Below are 20994 nucleotides of genomic sequence, written 5' to 3'. Positions count from 1 at the left end.
CGCACATAAAATTCAAATTAAATCACTCTAATTTAACATCAAAATAAAAAACAATTGATAAAGGTTAAAACAAAACCTTCTTCCAAAAATTTTTTTAATCCCCAATTCCTTAATCCCCAAACATTAAGACCATCCAACACTTTCTTTGATTCTAATTTTACTTGATTTATTTTCTTCAAATATAATCTTCATCGTTTAACTCCGCAAAATGAAAACTAAATTGCCTGCGTTATTGTGTTTTGATTGACCTGTCTAGTGTTTTAACCATACAGTTTTTGTTTTTTAACTTAGAAACGAAACTTAAGTGTCTGGCTTAAGAGGTAAAAATATAATTGGTTATACAATAAGGCTACGCTTTCATTAATCATTAATTAATCAATTACTCCTCTATACATGCTGAACGAAGAGTTCACAAGGCCGGCGGAACCAACAACAACGGGATATAGCAACTTTTTAGGTATATTTTAGTTTGTTTAACACAATTCTCTCATGATTTATTATCCATGATTTAATGTCGCCGAAAAAATCCAAGAAACAACGTTTAAAACTGTGAACTTACACTGAAAATTTAGTTGCATTATTTGATTTAGAATTGGTTTTCAAAGAACTCGGCATATATTCATTCGTTAACATAATCAAAACGTGGTATTTTCTTACTTTTTGAAAAAGAAATATGTAAAAGAGTTTAAAATTTGTGCGCTGCTGTGTGTTGGGTTGCGTTGGTTTCGGATGACGCAGAAAGTGAGGGATTGATGGTCTTCTTCTCTGTGAAGGTGGAGAACAACACTCGTTGGGATCCTAGAACTCAAAGTTGAACGAAGAATTATTCCGGCCACCGCCGTTGAATTGGAAGAATGAGCGGAACATTTGATTGGGATCGAAGTCGGCTGTAAAAGAAAAATATAAAGAATTAGCATTTCCCCACATTCGTAGTATAATTCAACAATTTCCTGCTCACCTTGCTCCTGCTCCTCGATATCCTGGCCGCTGTCGTAGCGCGACTTCTTGCGAGCATCCGACAGAATGGCGTACGCCTCGCCCACCTCCTTGAACTTCAGCTCCTCCTGCTTGCGCTCCTCGGCACTGCTGTTTGCGTGTCGATCCGGATGATGTACCAGCGCCTTTTTGCGGTACGACTTCTTGATCTCGTCGTCGGTGGCGTTGCGTCCAATGCCCAGGATCTTGTAGTAGTCCTTTCGCTTCGACTTCTTCAGCGCAAACTTGGCCTCGCGCAGCATTCGCTTAATCTCCGGCGTCTTCTCCAGCTGCAGTGCCGTCTCATAGTCCGCCACCGACTCCTCGAACTTCTCCAGATCATTGTAGCAGCGCGCCCGCAGCAGCAGTGCCTTCAGATATTGACTATTCAGCTCCAGCACTCGATTGCAATCGGCCACGGCCTCTCGCAAATTGCCGATACGTGTGTTGACCAAAGCCCGATTGTAAAGCAGTTTCGAATTGATATCCTTGTTGTGTTCGTCGATCTTCAGGGCGTCCGTGTAGATCACGTGTGCCTCGCGATAGCGACCGGACTTGAATAGCATATTGCCGTTCTCCTTCATCTCCTTGAGCTGCTTGCACTTGCTGCGCATCTGCTTGGACTTGTAGTGGTCCGGGTCGAGGGTCAGGGCGCGCTCGAAGTGGATAATTCCCTTGTCCAGGTTGTCCGTGTAGTACAGGCAGAGACCTCGCACGTATATCGCATCCGCCGACGTGGTATCCAGCTTCATTACACCGACAGCAATGTCCAAGGCCTCATCACATCGCCCCAAAAATGCAAGGCACTCAGCCTTAAGCAGACGATATCTGAAAGATTCAGTTTCGATTAATTGAAGTTTCTAAATTATATTCGATCGCGAACTTACTTCAAGCAGGCGGGCGCCAACTTCAAGGCACTGTCCAAATAGAAGACCACATTGCGATAGGATTTCGAATCGTAGTTCGCCTGAATGGTCGCCTCCAGTTGGCGCAACTTCTGCGCCGCCGTCTGTTCGGCAGCAACAGCCGTGCTAAGCGAGTTCAGCTCGTTGACCATTTTGACGGCCTGCTCGGTGCCAATGATGTCGCCCAGGGCCAGACAGCACTTGGCCACCCGGACGTAGGCCTTCTCGAAGCCCGGATCGATGCGTATGGCGTGCCGGGCGTCGGTCAGGGCGCTGTTATAGTTGAGCAGCATCATGTAGCAGGCGGCCCGATTGCCATAGTATGCCGCCGAGTCCGGACACAGCGATATGGCATCCGTGTAGAGCTTGAGTGCATTCTGATAGTTCTGCGCCTTGTATTGGTCGTTGCCCAGTTTCTTCTTCTCCTCGGCAATGCTGCAAGTAGAGAGAGATGTGGTGGTTAAAAACAATTTTCTTGGTCAATCCTTGGGGGCTTAGCTCATTGCACAAAAGAATCGGTCGGTCGTTTACATAGTCTACATAATTTGAATTTTTAATTTGATGTCGTCGGTCGTCGTCGTCGGGCGAGGCGAAGTAACTGCCGCGGGGCAAAGTCGCCATCTCAAGTGGAAATGCACAAAACGGGCACAACGAAAAGCAACAGGAAGTAATCCGCTTGCTTTGGACTAGACGTGGACTTTTCAAAGTGCACAGTGACTCGAAAATTGGGGGGAAATGTGATGCATAAAGTGCATATTCATTTAAAAAGACATAAGATAACGATCAATTAATGGAATTAATGACAGTTAGCGGTTGGGATGCTTTAGTACGGATTATTAAAATGCGTAAACGAATTAAATGCTGTATATAGCTGATTTATTTCTATACATCTCAATAGTTTGCAACATTAAATCCTTTACAATTATTTAAAAACCCAACGTTAATTTTGGGATATAAGAGATTGGTTTGCCTAAAAATAGCTATCCCTTAAAAAAACACAAGCTTGAGTTGCAATTAATAATGGTGCTCGTTAGGGACATCCGTTTGCCCTGGCCGATGAATTTCCACTCCCATTAACCGGAGGCTTCCATTCCATTTTAGCACACTGTGGCCCGCCGCCCCCATCACTCCGATTTTCCATTTGAAGGAAGTGCAACAACCTGCGCCAAGCTCAAATGGGCCAAGAAATTATGGCATCACAATGGCCGCCAATAGGGCGACACTAATGCGGTACGCCAAAGAATCCCGAAAGCCAAAGAAATTCCCTATTTCGCAGCCCTCCACCTCTACACCTCCTCTCCACTCTCGAAACACAAAACCCACTTGGAGTTGTGCCAGCCAGGGTGTTTACTGTACCGAGACCATTGTCACCATGCCAGTATTATGGGGCATAAGTGCTCTATGGCTCTATGTTGTTATTCTCGCTTTTCACTCCGACCTGTTTGTTATTTATTTGCCCATGGTTTCGGTTTCCTTGCTGCCTATTTATATTTTCATCGGTGTGCCATTAAAAATACATTGAGATATTACAAATTCTGAGGGGTTTCAGCACTGCACCTTCTTCAATGCTTTTCCAATTTCTGCTCGATTGAAACGTTTGGGTAAAACTGTTTGGTTTCCATTTGGGAAGCAAAACTTCGAAACTTCGCAACCAATTTTATGCATGCTTATTTAATAAGTATTCAATTTAATAAGTATTATTTTAGAAGCCCTTACCAACATTCCATCTACTTTTAATGCCATCATTTTGATTGGAACTTGCATGCGAATAAGATACGGCGTGCAAACAAAAGATGTTAATTACTGCTGAAGAATGAAAATCATTGGCATTGCTCACACTTTTTTTCATCTTGCTCCGCAGGCAGACAAATAAAGAAAGGGGGCGTAGGCAAAGTGGGTGGTTTTGGCTTTTTTTTCAAGTGCTCAGCACAAAACTTTTAATTGCTGCCATAACTTGCCAAAGCGGTCGCGGCCCGAGCCGCAAATGGGGCCAAAATGGGGGGTTGCGGATATCTAAGACGGGATGGATGGATATCGGGTGGTGGCAGGCAGCACTCCAGTCAACAGCAGCAGCAGCAGCAGAAGCAGTTTACATAACAATTAGAGAAACCCATAAAAGTCAAAAATTCGCTTGCGCTTGATTGGGCAACATTTTAGAAAACCATTTGTTAGAGCGAGGCCCTTCAGCCCATTTGCCACCCATAAAAGTAGGCAACGCGGTTTGCATTTGCAATTCAACTTCAATGGAATAAAAAATAGGAGACTTGGATTATACATACTTACAACATGCATTCGTTGTGAACAAAAAAAAGAAATGGTTTAAAACTGAAGAGCTGATTTAAATTAAGCAGCGGCGAAAGGTGCACGCCCAAAAACATGAAAGCCCGGGCTAGATAAATAAAGCTCAAAGAGGCAAAGAGGATGAAACAGGTAACAAAAAATGGTAAACGGAAAACGAAGTAAAAAGAGCCTACAACTGCAGGCAGAAGAATGAATGCAAAGCATGCAATGCAAATATAAGCATGTATAGATTACATATGCTCTCAAATTGGTAGTTCCTCGGATCAAAGCTGTCCAATATTTATTATTATTATATTTGATTTATATTATTATTGATTTCAGCAAGGCAATTCCAAAAAATTTAATTAAAGTTAGGCATACTATAATCTTTAATAAACTATAATATAAAATATATATAATAGTATATATTTATAGTATATATTTATAGTATATATAATATATAGTATATATATACTATATTTATAATAGTATCTTTAAAATGATTTCATTCATATTCCTTTTTATGTTGCTCACAATATCTTAGCTAATCTCTTGCTTAAGTACAAAGCAGTACTTATTAATAAGTTATTACCCATTAATTCTTTTTATCACCTACACAACAATTCATTAACAGCCCCTTGTTGCTAGCATTGTGACCCGCACTGTGCGTACGTGTTAGTCCGCATATGCAAATGCCTGCAGGTCACAGCAGAGTTCAATGCGCGATAAGCGAAGTCAATGGCAGTAGCAGGGCATTCGAGGTATGCTGATGGGCTATAGTGTGAGTTGGTCGGAATAATCATTCCCTCATGAATATGGATGGCTCGTCGGGCGAAGAGGGGGCTGTCATCGTCTGTGATGACAAAACTTTTCGCACAGCCATCGAGGGAAACTTGGACGCCGTGTGACATGTGCTGCAAGAATCATGCAAAGTAGATTGTCAGGGTGTCAAATCTATGAGTTAACTGATGCGATGCGATAGATAGCTCCAGATCCACAATTGCTACAGTGGGACCACTTGAGGTTCGAGTAGTTTTCACACTCTGCTTGATTACTTTTCCAAACATTTATGTACTTAACTTTTCACCGGGGGGCTGAAACCTTTCTTCAGCAAGTCAAAGGAATTTATGAGTTAACTGAATTTTCAAAAAATATTCAAAAATATTGCTGAACATTCCGCTTATTTTAAGCAAAAATAAATAAATCCTGACTCACTGCATGTTTAGGGTATACTATTTAAAACGTTTTTAAAATTTGAATTTAATAAATTAATTGAATAACGAATTAGAACATTAAAGCCGAATAAACTGCTTTATAAGTTAATGATATATCGTTGGTAAAACTTTGCCATGCAATTTACCGCAGTTGAAATAAAACTTGCATCCACTGAAAACAAACTTAAAGACTTCCGCCGCACATATATATATATCAAACTTCCCAGTGCACCGCCATTAGCATTCCATTAGCATCCTGTCATATCAAATTGCCTTTGACAAACGAATGGCACAACAGAGTGAAACTCTCATTCTAGCCAGCATTTCTACTTACCGCGGCAGAAATGTAAATTCCTCCGAACTCATATACAATTTATTGAGCATTGGAGGAGTCAGACTTTTAGTGTTATTACTTTTCGGCATATGAGAAAGCCGAGGAATTTTAAAAAGATCCCATTCGGGTGGCTAATATTATTGTTACGATCCTAATGCACCAAACTAACGCAAAACTACAAAAATAAGTGGCTATCAAAAGACTATTTTAGCGAACACGTCGTTATTGCTGGTGGTCTCTGGCAGCCAACGGAAGCGACTGATGTTGATGCTGCTGCTGCGGTGCTGCTGATGTTGCTGCTGCTGCCTGCTTGCTGCATGTTGCCGCTGCTGCGGGCGATGATTTTAATGCAACGACACGCCGAGAAGTTTCAAGCCGAGCGCCAAAAGTAACGAAGGCGAAACTACTACCATCATGTTGCAGTAACAGCCATGTCATTGAAGAAAAATTAAAAAAAATATATATAATTTTTTAAGACCTAACTATGGCTATATAAAAAATGTCTTATGTTTGCATCTCTCATTACTAAACAAAATTAAAGATAGATGTAATCAGCAGATGTAATTTCTGCAGTGAAAACTACTTTGTTGCATGCACTGTGCCCGCTGCAGCAAGAGAGCCATTTCGAAGAGAGCAGAGAAAGCATTCGCTGCACTGTGCAGCGCGCATGTGAGAGAAGCATGAGTTGTGGGGAAGGTTGAGGAGGTGGTGGGTGGTGGAGTCTCTCTGCAGGTGGCTCCAACGATACGCCAGACAATGCTACTAGCCATCTCACAGCCATTTGTTGGTCAATAAGAATAGGGAAAGTTTAGGCAACACAACATGAAAATGCAAATACTCTGCTCTATATTTCTAAACTATAAATATATAAATAAATATATAAACATTCTTATTTTAAACTAAATGACTGATAAGTAAACATCTCCTACTCTCTACATTTATTATAACATTATATAATATATAATAAAGATATCAAACAGTACTTATTCAACTTAAATCGCAATGGATTTAATGCAATTTATAAATAATGCGGACATTGCAATTTACGCCTGCAACAAAAGTCAATATTTTGTGGCAACAACACGCTTCGAATTCCACTTCAGTTAACGCTGCGCAAGTCAACAAACCCTTTGCGAAAGTGCATATCAAATAGTTTACCCGTTTACCCATCACAACACGCTTAGGGAGGCGTGCAAAAGTGGGCGGAGCAGCGGGCAGCGGACATGACCTGCCACAAGTTGAAATTGCTTGCCACAAGAACCGAACGTACACTCGAATGCATACCAACACCAAGATGATACTTGCTTTGGTACAGTGTAGCGTGCCTAAGACTAATTTGACTGCATTAATTACACTTTATTTTTCGCTATACATTTTTCAGTAGTATAGTTATTTTTATTAGATTTTTAAAAGAATAATCATTTTTAATAGCAAGAGTTGTGGTTTATGCTAGCCATTTTGTACTGTACTATTGTGACTCACGTGGACCACGCACAGTAGGTCAATGCGGGTTCTGTGCCTGTGTTGGGTTTTTTTCTTTTTTTTTTGTGTTTGCCCCCAACTGCGTGAACCGGAAATGCTGTGCAGACATAATGGCGGCCGAAAATAAAGGGAGCGAGTAAAGCAAAAACACTGTTGGGCGCAGAGCAAAAGCAGCTTAAGTGAATAAGGAGAAGAAGTTTCCAATAAATAAAAGAAAAGCCAGCTTAAGAATGGGGCGAAACTTCAGGGAAATGTTCGAGGGAATACGTATTACAAAGTTAATGAACCTAGCCAAGAGTCGTCGGTCTGAAAGTTTAAGCCAAATTGCTGAAAGTTGAGGGGGGCTAACTAAATAAACAACCAGTTCGGAAAACACTCGAAAGAAAACGGTGTGAACAATTTGAGATTTAAGAAAATGTGTTGGAAAATAAGCAAACATTTGTAAATGTATGAAACTTTTTAAATGCATTTTTTTTACTAAATAGATTAATTTTAAATTTTACTCAAGAGTGAAGATTCTCTCCAGTGAAGCAGACATGAGCTTGCAAACCATTGTCAGCACAAGAGTGGGTTCAGAACTTATGCAAACAAATAGAATACATAATTGATTGTTTGTCTCACCATCGCCCCCATCATCATCATCATCAGAAGCAGCATCATCATGGTTATAGAACACTTACAAATGGATGAGCTCGTGTTCTATTGACACTTGCCTCAATTGAATTTATGTTCCCCAGTTTTGGGTCGTTGTCCGACCCATTAATTCCATGTGTTGTTAGCTGGGGAGAAGTCGGGGAAATAGTGGAGCTAAATGGCTGGGTTCTCCCCAGTTGCCAGTTGCTTGCTATTTATGGCACACACACAATACGTAATAAAAATATACACGTAAATATGACATCGGGATTTATGACGTTGTGGAATGTTTGCTTTTAACTTAATACGACCGATCTATTTGGATACGTGCTAAAAGTCCGATTGATTGGCAGATTGTTTAGCATGGAGTGCGACAATTAGATACGAATGATTAGTTGCAATGGGAATTGCCAGGCTATGCAATATCAATAAAATGGAACAATATTTGGGGCAGATAAATTCAACAAAACTACAATTTTCATCATTAGATTTGGATATATATATTCATATCGCCGGAAAAATAGCATGCTGAAACATTTTTGGTTTCGAAGATACAAAAAAAATGAAATACCACAAATTTTTCCCAACATGCACACGATAAATTTCCACTTTTCTCCAAAGAAAACAAACCGTAAATCATAAGCCGGTAAATGCATTTTCCCTTGACACAAAGTGGCCCATAAAAATATGACCAAGAGCAGCAAAATTGCGTCTCCAAACATATAATTTTAAGTATCCCACGAGGAGGCGGTGGCATATTCACAGACAGGACCACTCCACACACGCCACTGGCCTATAATTCTCGACTGCAAATGCATTTTGGTTCAGAGTTTTCGTACTCGAAATGAATCGGATTACCCATGTGAGTCATTTGGTTGGCTGCAACTGCAATAAAATGCATGCAAAATTTAATGCCACTGCAATTTAAAACGCAATCTGCTCGCCCACAGCAAGTACAACTGCAACTGCAACAAAAATTGCAACTGCAACAGCAACATGAGCAGCAGATACGCCAACAACAATGGCGGGGCATAAAAACATTTATGTCGGGGCAATAAACGACACACCCAGTCAAAAAAAAAAAAAATAGCTGAAAGCTAAGAGACAACACAAAAACCAAAATTATAGTGCGGTAGCAATGCATTGTACATATTTTCCACATGCAGCAGTTTTTTGTGTTTTCATTTGTTTTTTTTTTTGGATAAGAATTTGCGCCGGCGACCTCAATGTGCCATATGCCAAAGCTTTGCTGCCCAAAAAGTTGGGGCCAACACATGTGCCAAGAGACCCCAAAGAGGCATCCGCCAAATGCTCTCCTAGGAGAAGGGACTGAAAACCAGAGGCTAAAATGGTCGAGAGCCAGTGCATTTGACAGCCCAGTTGGGCTCTGACATTTTAAAGAGATTGAGAAATGTCGAAAAGATTTTCCGAACGCCTATTTTTTTGTTTCGGCACAGCGAGAGAAAAACATACGCACGTCTTTTTGATTTTTAAACTACTTATTTTAAGTTGATTGAAAGTATTTTATATTGCTTTATAGCAATAGTTTAACACATATTTAGTGATTTGAAATCCTTCTTTGATTTAATAATATTTTAGCTTGTCGAATTTTCTCACAGTTTATTGCTGATATATTCTGTTTTTGCCTTGATCACACTGGTCAATGCTCTTTGCGAAAAAAGTGTGTGAAGGGCAAAAGGCTGGCGAAAAATCAGAGTTGAGAAATGAATCATCATAGAAAAAAGTTTAAAAGTGTTGCTGAATCCTTAAATATTGTATTTGTTACGTATTTTAGTAAAATTAATAATATTAACTGTCTCTTATTTCCAATTATTTTCCTATCAATTGGTTTTATAATAAAAGCTCTTATCTGAATGTCTATTTTTAGATACTTTGTAGACAGTTAAATAATATTGATGAATTGGCGGAATAATGCGTCTGTTCTTGTACTCATTTCTTATCGTAATTAAATGAATATCAGTCAACTATTCTAGAAATCTTGTAATTGATAGAGCTTTATATTCATGTGAAATTTTTAAAAATTGAACAGTTTCACATAAGATAGCAACAATTCTTGATTGCTAACTGATCAGCCATATTATTCAACCCATTTTAATGTGCGACTATATCAATTGATTTCGAATTTCAACGCCTCTGCACGTGGCGTTTGTGGGGCACAGAGGTGAGGTGAGAAACCGCAACAAATGAATATGCAACAAACAGCAGACGACACCCAAACACACAGAAATATTTATTTATATATACACGCCGCCGATTTAAATGCAAAATGTGCATACATGTCTTGGCAAAATTATAATACTCACACGCAACTAAATTAATTGGATTTTGTACTTCTTAGAAAGCAGGCGTATTGAAGTGAATAGTAACCCTTTCATTTGTTGCTTTTAATAAGAACTTAAATATATATGCTGTGGTTTTCAGACAACATTCACTTTTTTTTTGAGGCTAGCTGTGTTTTTGGATGGGTCAACGTCGGTTTATTTTTGGTTTTTATGTACTTTCGGTTGCGAATTAGTTAGCATTAGTTTAGGTGATTAACGCAAGAAGGCAGACATCCCTAAAATACTTACTACAACATTTTATTCAGCTCGATTGTTGGCTCGTTGTGGATTTACAGAGATTTAGTTGGCTATTCCGTCTGGTCAAAGTGGGCTATTTGCGAGCACATAGAAACGGACTGGATCGCTTGAAGTATGTATAGTCTACGTTCACAGGTTCTTCAACTTATTTTGGAATAATTATTTGATTTCGATTTAAGGCACGTTTTGATCATCACAATATAATCGTATTATGGGAAACGTAAAATTTTCATTATTTGACACAGCAAAGGAGACAAACAACTCAAAGCGAAAATTCTTGGAGCCTTTGTTTTCCTATTTATTCAGTAATTTTCCCTTTCCGCGACAGACTTTTCACAATTTTCGCGACTAGCGCGGAAAACGACGTCGATCGACGCACTGCTGCAACTCGCGACTGAGTGAGTGGACAGCGTGACGATCCCCTTCGATGCCGCCCTCTGCCGCTGGCGACTGCAGCGCAGCAAAGCAGCTGACGTGGAGAGAAACGAGAGAGCAAGCGCCGCAAGAAGAGCGAAGAGCAGGAGAGCGTCAGTTGCAGTTGGCGAAAATGAGCGTCAGATCAAAGAGATCGCAGCAGACTGATAATAAAAGGGAAATTGTGCTTGCGTGAATCTAACACTTTTAATTAGACATTTTTGAAATGGAAAATCAAAATAAAGAACATAGTCATAAGAAATTTATGAAGCAAAATTTATCATATCCCTTTTTGAATATAAAAAAATGTCTAATTTTAGTAAAATATTTTTGTAGCAGTAAAAATAAATCCAATAAATACTAAACATAATTCAAAGTGAGGAAAATGCATTCGATTTCTGTTTAGTAGTACATATATGGCTTTTAAAATGCCATTTTTTTCGAGCATGCTCAAACTCTTCCTCAAAATCGTTGAAAAGTTGTTGCACTCTCTCCTCTTGGTTTCCTCAATTTCATTCGCTTTGTTTCTGTTAAACATTTTTACTTCCCGTTGTTTAAGAAAGCACACTTTTGTAGATATACAGATCTATACAGACCATATATATCTACCATATAGCCCGTGAAGTGAAGGCGTGTCGTGTATCTCAACCGAGACATGTACCAGAGATATCGTCTGCTGGCTGTCTGATTGTAATTAATGTTTTTTAATGAAACCAAAAATGGCAAGACAACAAAACTGGACATTCACAGGGGAACAGGAAGAAAGTTGGGGTTTTGTGGAAGAACCTCTTCTGATAATGATTCGCTGAATATGAGAAGAATATGCAAGAAGAAACCACAAAGTCATGCTCAACTACAACTAGATCCAGTTCACAGTCAAATTGGGGCAATTCCAAAAGCAATTTAGGTTACATTCCGCAGCAACAAGTGGAATTGCATTACAAACTCGGCAACCGAAACCAAGTGAAAGTGCAGACCCCAAGCAATTAAAACCACCAACCACTGCCGTGAATACAAAAGCAAAACAAAGGAAAATAATTCAGCAAAAAAACAGAAAAAAAGCCTGATAATTTCCAGAGAAATTGCCAGAAATTCCCTAACTAAGATAACAAGTGCAAAAGATAACAAATAAATATAATAAAATATGTCTACCCAGTTCTCATAAAACCGTAAGAAGTGACTTTAAGACGCGAAACTAGTTTCAAACTGTAATGGCGCCATGAAGTTAAGTGCTAATTTACAAGCTGCCAACACCTACAATTTCCAACTGAAAATGGAAATGCCTTTTCCCCACTCAACATCATGCACTCTCTCTTACTCTCTTTGTGTCTACACTGCAAGAATAATTTGTGTTAAATTGTCTAAAGTCAATGAGTATCAATAATTGTACATAAATACACTATTAATGTTGTATACTCGCAATATTTTATATTCGAATTTTATAAAGTATTATATATTTTAACGTTTGTTACCGTGTACCTGTCTTCTAAAACCAGCTACAGTCATCATAGGCGGCAGACTGGCTAAACTGGCTACCAGTTTCGATCCAGACAGATAAGGGAAGACCAGACCGGCGATTAATGGGTAGCAGATGACAGCTGTTTAAGCTTTTTGACATGAGCAACGAAGGATCTGGTTTTCTATTTAACCATGTAATTGCAAGCGATATGATACGATTGGATTGGCTAACTATAACTATAAATTGATATATTCCATTTTGCGCTAAATTGAATCGTTTCCAATTCGGTATAATTTTTTTTTCAGCTGACCTTGGCGCATCATTCAAACGTCTCTGGACAAAAAATCTTCCCACAAGATGGGAATTACGTAATTTCAAGCTATTCACCTACTATTATCTTTAAATGACAGCCACTTTGCAAAAGCCCACTACATCCGCTCAGAGCTTCTCGAAACAATCAAGATATTTAATATTGGAAACCATCCAATAGTTACTTCTCGGTTTCTTTTTTTTTTGTTTGCCAATTGTGTTCTGTTTCTAGCCTCGTGGCGAATCAATAATTTAATTGACCCACTTTGACTGGAGTCGAGCAATAACTTTTCGAGGGCTACATAGTTTGAAGCTAATTGCCCGAAGTTATATACATAGTTGGCCAAAAGTTTAGACGAAATAGAGAAAAGTTGTACCAAAGCGAATTTGGGTCGAAGCTACGTTGAAATACATCTGCACCGAAAGCGTTAGCAACTTTGTTGTTGGCCAATAAATAGAACAAAGTGCTATCCAAAATGTAGTTTCAGATAACGAGCAACAGTTTTCTACATGGCAAAGGAAATATATGTCTACTATACACAAATGTATGTTTTTTAACAAACTAAAACATTGGAATTTCTGAAAGTGACCTCAAGTAAACTCTGCAAGGCAATCACAATAACGAGCTATGTTCATTATTTTCTTATCGCCTATTCCAAGCAAAACTAAAACAAAAGTGCTGTAATGCCTAACAGATGTGATAAGGCTTTAATCTAATCACAAAACTTAAGCTCAAACTGTTATTACCTAAGATAATGAAATGCTCAGTGATTTTAAAACTGTAACTAGAAAATATTAGCTTCAATAATTGAAACCTTTGACCCTGAACTTAAAAAGGCCAAAATGTCACATCGGCATATATAAAAGCAGTTCTTTTTCTTTTACCAAGGCGAATAAAATCAATAGGCTGATGCTGCAACCTTTCGGAATTTCTAATTTATCAACAGGTTGACTCATAGATGTAGATGTGCAAACGGGTTCCCTCGTCATCTGCTCTCTTCCCCATCGTCATCATCGAGTTCCCAAGTAAGTGCAAACAACAAAAAACAATAATAAACATCTTTTCTCCATGGCTATGAGTCAGAGAAATTGTTCCGGCTTTTTTTGTACTTCTTGTGCCCAGTCAGTCCTTGAACTCCAAAGAGGCGAAATAATATTACTAATGGAAATTAGAAAAACGATGAAGGCCTAAGATACATGAGCGTATGATTTTGCGCTTGGGTTCATTCACATTAAGTTTTATTTTGGCCAACTTTTGCGGTAGCTTTGTGTGTAGGTTGCCCCGAACTTTTGGCATTGTCTAGTGTTTCGGTTTTTTGGCGATGACTGTACTTGACTTTGAAACTCCACCAGTTGATCGCATTTAGTTTTACACGCAAAACTGGCGGTCAATAGATTGTATCCCACATTTAAGCCATCACCTGATGATTTTCCATACAAATCTTATCTATCTTCATTAGATTTCTTTCTGTATTGCATGCGATTACTCACAACAGGTGACGCAAATTCTAGAGTAAAGAACGTAATAAGCGAAAGAACAATGGCAAAAAGTATATCAATGCCAAAACAACAAAACTGAACTCGAATTTCCAAAAATTAAATAAATTCCCATTTTCCAATCAAGTGTCAGCTTCGATTACTCGTAAACACGGAAGTAAATAAATTCGCGTCCGTACAAATGCAAATAGCTGTTTAATTTTTTTTTCCTATTGTTTTTCCTCGATGCTTTTGTGTGGAAATACGGGAAACAAAAATAAACGCAAATGAAGCGTGGCAAAGACAAATTTATAACTGTTTATGTTGGCACATTTGCAAAAATGTGCTCCATTTAAGCGGTAAACGGTTTTACATACATAAATGAAATTAAAAAATTAAACTGGATTTTAATTTCGTTATCATGGGCAATACGGTGTCCTTGACTTCCAGCTCCAGTCACTCTAAAACTGTGACTTTAATGCCAGCTTGTGAGACCACAGAGGCTCGAATTTCAAAATGTAACGTGCCCACACACACAGAGAGACATTGAGAAACATTGGTGGGCAAACGGAAAGTAAAACCAGTTTCAAACAAGAACTAAACAAAGCGCACCTAGCAACAACAAAGGCATTACAGTAGAACCTTCCTAGCTCAAACATTTTTAATATCTCGTTTCTAATGGTTTTAACGGCGAAAGCTTTGACAATGAAAACTGCACTTAGCACTCAACCATGTTTGTATGAAAATGTAATTATATAATACAATGCTTTACAGGGAATCGTATAACGTATATAATATAAACAGACCTTTTCTACGGAATGCCCACTGTAAACTGCAGGGCGTGTGCGTTGGCGTCACTGACGTTTTATATCTTGTTTTTGCTTTTTTTTTATCTATATTTATTTGCTACGTTTGGCTGCTGCCCATGACCATGCCAAATGTGTGCGACAAGACGGGGGCAATGCTACAGGGGGAGGGAGTGAGAGGTAGAGACCCCGGGCAATAGATTACATAAAACCAAAATGCAAACAAAAACTTTAACACCTATGTATGTACATAGCTGTTATCGCACAGTTTGGCATTGACTGCAGTTTATATGTTTGCAACTAGCCGTTCTTATTGTTGCAAAATGTACTTAAATTTCAATTTCTTTTGCAGATTTAGCACTTTTACCTATCATTAAAGTTGAATAAATTGATTACTATTTAGCAACATAAATAATTATGCCAGATTTTTCCGCCTTATCTAAATGTACACAATACTGTGCATAAACATAGCTACAGTTTTTAAGTAACTTGGAATCACATTCACAGACAGGCTGTTATATCTGGTTTTAAAGCGACTGTGGAGATTTTTGTCGTTTTTATTTTTACTTACGTTGCCGCGTCCTTGGGCACAATTTGCTCTGCTTTGACATCGATGGCCGGCTGTTCTGTCGTTATTTCCACATCCATTTCGGAGTTCGATGAGGTTTCTTCGCGTTCGCTGTCGCTAATTTCAATGACTTCGTCGTCCATGCGTTGCAATTACTAAGTGAAAGAACTCCAGCGACCAGAGTCCAGTGCTTGCAAAACGTTGTTATTTGTCAATTCCCCTTTATTCCACTGCTTTTTCGCTTTTGCGTCAATGGCAAGTAATTGTGCGTGTGTGGGAGTGTGCTCCTGCGTATGTATGTGTGTCGGACGCGCGCCGTGTTAGAAATCCCCGATTCCTGGTGCCTTCGATGCGATAACTGTCTTACGTCTCTTTTAGCAAATCACTTTGTTCGCTGCGGCTTCTCTTTTAGTTGCAGGCTGTTGCCTATTTAGTTCTTAAACTTGAATTTTGTGTTTTGTATGGCCGAACGAACCGAGCACACGGAAAAAGCGTGCCATGCGAAGTAGTGGTGGAACACAACTAGGGGTGTGCAAAAGGTACAAGAGTAAAAATATATCGATAAATAAATATTTTAATCCTCACGTGTCGATGTTTCTAATTTTTACACCAATATAAGTGGATTGTATATTAAGCAGCCTAATAATATCTGAATTATGCAAAGTATTGCATGTTGGAGCTAAATCAAAATAAGATAAATCAGTATTTGGGTCTGAAACCCTGCTAAGGGAAACATCTGTTGGATGTGAACTTGGCTATCGCGAGCACTTAATTCACTACTATGTTTGTGCGTGGAATATTAGTATGAATATGGAGTTTTTAAGGCCGCATACGATTTATCTGCAATGGTGGAGGACAACAGCAATTCAATGGAGCATTCTCTTGCCACCATAAGATTGGGTAAATGTGTTAAGATCGTGTTTATCAGGTCTGAAGGTCAACTACAGTTAAAATTCATGCGTTAGTCGAATGGGATCCTTATCGAGACTGCCCAATTTCACTCGATTGGAAATACAAAATAAGAAGCGTGATTCAGAATATCACGTTTCACTTGCCGAATTTCTGCGATCAATGGCTCCAAACGGGTCATTTGCATTAAAGTCATGCAAAATTACTACCAAACTCAAGTGTTGAAGAACTTATTGTTTTAAATTCTACTCACTCAGTGTAGAGAATGATGATGATGAGAAGAAGTACATTTCATGGTCCTATGAGATGGCTCAAGCAACTTAACTTAATGGAAACCGTTGACGTTACTAAAATAACAGGGCTGAAAAGATTGCGTGCTGGTTTTATTAACTCTGTGTGAATAGACATACAAAATCAGCTGGACTAATGTTATTTTTTAATACAGAATATATGTGATTGTATAAGCATATACAACCTTTTTATTTTAACACGATTGTCTTGTATTAGTGTTATCCAAAATAAATGTATTTCTAAGCATATGTGCAGGGTATTCACCATAAACGACACTTCTCGTGCTGAGGCTTATTGCGGTTGCACCCAAAAGCCTTGTCAAATGGCTCAAACCCTTCGATAGCTCTCTGTAAACGCACTTGATCTTCCTTGTACTGAACCAACATATCGCTATTGCCGCAGAAGAACTGGCCGGCATTTAGGAAGAATATCTGCTCCGGTGGCAAATGGGTGAAATCCAAACGGTTTCGATTCTTGGCCATCTTGGCATAAGTAGAATAGGCCAGTTCTAGACCGGCAATATCGCCCATGGTTTCATCGATGTTGTCTGCATTGCGTGACAAGCAACTGACTGCTTCTTCGAAACGATGCGATCTGAATGGTTGATCGTTTCCATCGCTGCCAATTGTAATGCCCTCGGTGGCAAAGGCGCTTATCAAGTGATGTGCCAAAATATATCCCATCAGGCTGTACTTGAAGACATCATCGCTTTCCAGCTGAAAGAATGGCTCCTGCAGTAGCCCAAGTGGGACAATAATCACATTGGGGCGCATCACATAGTACGAGGTGGAGGCAATGGCGCTGCTTGGCTCCTGTAAGTCAAAATATTCGGCTCCTCTGAGTGCCCTTTGCTGGATTTGGGCCAACATCTTTTGGGTGCGAAACTGCAGCACCTTGAGATGCAGCTGATGGTAATCCAGCTCGCCAGTGGGAAACTGCAGGTCTTGGTAGTACTGGCCGACGAACTGGCGAAGATTATCGGTTTTTGGAAGATTCCCAACGTTGATCTCAATTGCCTCTGCCTTTCGAACGACGAATTTCTTCTGCAAAGCAGTCAACTCTAGATGATTTTGATCGACTTGCAGCAGAAACTGATGGCGTAGTTTCTCGAAAATGTCCTTAATTTCCAGGACATTGCCACTGAAAGCGGAGTGTTCGAAAAATCGTTCCTTATAGAGCATGCTTGCAGCCAAATTCAAGTTGCGGCGCATCTGTGACACACACTCCGCGGATTCTCTGCCACCCGTGGTTTCATCAAATAGAAATATTGCAAACCGGGTCATTATGTAGCTGGCCACCAGCCGGGCATCCTGCTTGTCCATTAGTTCCTTAAGGCTGGTAAAGTACCTAAAATTGCGCACCAACACTTGGAGTTCTGGGGCGGCGCTGGAACCTATTAAAATCTCAAAGAAACGCTGCCAGTTGTGACCGGTTTCCATCTCAAAATCGCGGATACTAATGTATCTATTATTCGGTCTGTCGATCGGATTGATCATCGTTTTAAGCGACAATTCAAGCGTTCGTATTTTTCGAGCCAGAGTAATGATTTCACTAGAAGGAACCTTCATGACATACAGAACGGATAGAATTTCAATAAAACTGTTTGGCAGTTGAGATTCTTCTCCGAAAGTGGGGGTATTCAATTCTACCATGTACTCGGTGGCATTTCGTGGGTTCGACACGACTTCAAGGTTGAAAAACACGTTAGTTAGACCGTAGCGATGCAGATGAGCCAGTGTCTCGAGCCATTTGAAATTTTCCTGGGGCCAAGAACTACCGTCCGGAATGAACTGAGGCCATGTGAGTCCTTCGCCGGGGGAAATCACTTTCAGATACTCGCTTAAACTATCCATATTCCGCGGCGCTCCACGACAACTAAGGTAGTAGCGAAGGACCTTGCCATCTACACTAGATACATTAAAGTCCGGCGATTGAGAACTCAGTTCCAGATCGTCCATTACTTTCACCAAGTTCTGGTTAACCTGGTGATCCAGCATCTGTATAATGTCGAAAAAGGTGTCGTCCATGTGACGCATGTTGTACTGGCCGCAGGCGTGGTTGTAGAAGTTCTCACAGGGATTGGCCTCCTTGTCCACATGATTAAGGATGCCATTTAGAAGTCTTGTATTGGAACTGGCCGCCACAAGGGGCAACAGCAAGAGGCAGATAATCCACATAATAGCTGCGAGCGCACTGAACTTTTGCCATCCAGTCGTCGGTTAATAATACAAATCTGGACACATCCAGAGAAAGCTATATACATACATATATGGTGAAGTCAAAGCTGATAATCCGAAGTTATGGAACAGTAACCATCGCTTCAAAGTCCAGAAATATTATTGATATAAAAACTTTCGAGCCCGAGGAATTCGATTGGCAGCTAACAGGAGGTATCAAATTGACTCCTAGTCCAAACTTGTAATCCAAACTTGTAAATAATACAAAATCAAATTTTACTTAAAAGTTAGTTGCATTTATTGAAGAGAAAAACCAGAGTTCAAAGCGAGCTGTTTTTTGCGAAAAATCAAACTTCCTGCCCACAGTAGCGACACCTTGAAAAAGTTGCATGTTGTAAAACTCATTTCTTACTGACGATAGTTGGTTGCTATGACATATTCTGACATTTGGATGATAGAGACGGTACCTTTTTGTTGTCAATTTATGGGGGGAAAACAAATTTGTTTGAATAAGTACTTTTTATATCTGCCTGTCTTTTTTTTTGGTAAATTTAGTGTATTTATTCGGATTTAAAGCCACCGATTTAAGTATATGTCATAAAGAAATTAAATTCACATGACATAAGGAAATGGCAAAAGAAAAAAATAGCCCAAAATTTCACAATTTAGAAAAAAAGTAGCTGTACATATTAATTCTCGTATCTAACATATTCTTAGTACTATTTTTTAATGACAGCTTGGAAAAAAACATATGTAAAAATAAAATATTTACATTACAATAATTATTGTGTTTTAAACTCTTTAAAGACCGAAAATATTTTCTAAAAGCTGTTGGAAATCCACATTTGCAATCAATTTAATATTAAATGGTTGCTGTCACCTAAAAGACAGTGGGTGAGGAAATCCACAAAAGAAAAGCCCCAAACGAAACGAACAAGAAAAATTCATACGTCATGTGCAAACACAATACATAAAGACGTATTCCATTCCCATATAGAAAGAAATATGTACATGGAACTCTCAAATGGAGAGAACGGAATGCGATTGGTTCGGCGACGGAATGGCAATCGTTATGGAGAAGAATCGCAGAAGGCGAAACGAAGACAAATAATAGAAAAATGACCGAGCTCTCAGATACATTGTACATAAACATAAAGAGGTGGCAAAGGTGCGATGCCAGAATTTATAAGCAATGCTATTTATAAGAACCCGAAAAACGAACGCCCCTCAGGCGAAAAAAACCCCATTATCGCAATATGTGTAAGTGCAAGAAAGATGCCCTGTCATAGTGCTGCTCTCCTCCGAATCAGCAACACAAAAAGAAATACAAATAAACGGGACTCGAATGGAAACGAATGGGAAACGGAAAACGGTTGACAAAAAAAATCAAAGCTTGGGACGGAAAGAGATAGCAACACTGCCCCGAAAAGTATAATTCGTTGAAAGTTTGTCATTTACTTTTAATTGAAATTAAAATGCTTTTTGTCAAAGACAGCTGCGCAAACTCGAAGTAAAGCCATTTTTTTTACTTTTCTTCTCTGGCAATGCATTTATTATAATTTACTTTGCAACACAAAATGCCAAAACAATTGTCATTTGTTTATATAAGGCGTCGCCCATGGGGGCGAGCGAGAGCGCAAACATGTACGACTGGCTATGCAAATATGCTGCTTTCTCGCTCGCTCGTGTTTATTGGTTGCAGCCCACCTGAGCGTGCGACAGAGATGGCGAGATGGTGTGAGAGAGAGGGCTCAGGCTGAAACGAAATGAAATTGAAATGAAAAACGGTTTTTTTTTCCAATGGGAAAGAGAGAGAGCGGGAGGATTTGAAGAACACAACACGCACAAACGAATTGAAAAAATAAATAAAACGAATGCAAGAGAGAGAGAGCGATTACGTTTGTCATTGTATTTTCGGGGTTGCACACAGAAATATACACAGATACAAATACACCGATCAATCGCACATACCACTCCCCTTTTTGGCCTGGTATTGGTGTAATGCGAGACGTGGACGGGCAACAGACATTCGTATTCGTACTCGTATTCGTATTCTGGTTTTGCACAATCGCAGATACAGATACACCAGCTCGCTCTCACAGGCACAGACACACACATACACGCTCACTCGTCTCGGCCGACCGCGCTGCCGGCGTCGCTGC

The 20994-nt window shown here is 39.5% G+C and overlaps 2 protein-coding genes across 4 annotated transcripts; both read right to left on the bottom strand.

Annotated features, from left to right (window-relative positions):
• Positions 1-149: 149 nt before the first annotated feature.
• LOC6732524 (dnaJ homolog subfamily C member 7) lies at positions 150-16001 on the bottom strand. Of its 3 annotated transcripts, none has more exons than XM_002079607.4 (4): positions 15459-16001; positions 1863-2315; positions 959-1803; positions 150-887 (listed from the first exon to the last, which is right to left on the bottom strand). In XM_002079607.4, exons 1-4 carry the CDS (start codon positions 15596-15598, stop codon positions 799-801), a joined length of 1527 nt encoding a protein of 508 aa, XP_002079643.2. In that variant the 5' UTR covers positions 15599-16001; the 3' UTR covers positions 150-798. The 3 variants fall into 3 exon arrangements, with proteins under 3 accessions (XP_002079643.2, XP_016025179.1, XP_039154460.1); XM_016180218.3 differs by lacking the exon at positions 15459-16001 and adding an exon at positions 10415-10846; XM_039298526.2 differs by lacking the exon at positions 15459-16001 and adding an exon at positions 5709-5773.
• An 832-nt stretch (positions 16002-16833) lies between these two features.
• On the bottom strand, positions 16834-18886 carry LOC6732523 (membrane metallo-endopeptidase-like 1). Its single transcript, XM_039298525.2, has one exon. The coding sequence runs from the start codon at positions 18830-18832 to the stop codon at positions 16916-16918; it is 1917 nt and encodes a 638-aa protein (XP_039154459.1). The 5' UTR covers positions 18833-18886; the 3' UTR covers positions 16834-16915.
• Positions 18887-20994: the final 2108 nt, after the last annotated feature.

The sequence above is a fragment of the Drosophila simulans genome, chromosome 2L, assembly GCF_016746395.2.
Source record: "Drosophila simulans strain w501 chromosome 2L, Prin_Dsim_3.1, whole genome shotgun sequence".
Taxonomy (NCBI): domain Eukaryota; kingdom Metazoa; phylum Arthropoda; class Insecta; order Diptera; family Drosophilidae; genus Drosophila; species Drosophila simulans.
Note: the sequence above shows the minus strand (reverse complement) of the source record. Positions and strands in the feature narration are given on the sequence as shown.